We start from the raw sequence: 295 nt of genomic DNA, 5'->3' as shown, positions 1-295 counted from the left end.
GGGCTCCTTGTCTGCTTCTCCTTCTTCAGTTTGCTGCTGCTGCTGCTGCTGCTGCGGCTGTTGCTGCTGCTGCTGCTGCAGCTCGTCCAACGACTTCCTGAGGCACTGCAGCGTCACATTGAGAGCTGCAGCAAGCGGCTGCTGCTCCGCTGCTGCTGCTGCTGCTGCAGCCTTAGAAGACATAGCTGCTTCTATAGCTGCCCAGCAGCTTCTTGCTGCTGCTGCATGCACAGAAGACAGACGCAGGGGGGCCCCCAAGAGGGTACAGTTGGGGGCCCCGGGGGGGGCCCCTGTG

General features: G+C 62.4%; 1 protein-coding gene across 1 annotated transcript in view; it reads right to left on the bottom strand.

Annotated features, from left to right (window-relative positions):
• The window catches only part of ETH_00042790 (uncharacterized protein), a gene marked incomplete at both ends in the record, with an annotated part of 1,527 nt that extends 1,344 nt beyond the window's left edge, over positions 1-183 (bottom strand). Inside the window, one exon of the mRNA XM_013375128.1 lies at positions 4-183. Coding sequence (XP_013230582.1) covers positions 4-183 — 180 coding nt within the window. The remainder of the gene's footprint in view (positions 1-3) is intronic.
• Positions 184-295: the final 112 nt, after the last annotated feature.

This window comes from Eimeria tenella, genomic scaffold, assembly GCF_000499545.2.
Source record: "Eimeria tenella Houghton genomic scaffold, Eth_scaff2540, whole genome shotgun sequence".
Lineage (NCBI taxonomy): Eukaryota > Apicomplexa > Conoidasida > Eucoccidiorida > Eimeriidae > Eimeria > Eimeria tenella.
This window is presented reverse-complemented; position numbering and strand designations above follow the sequence as displayed.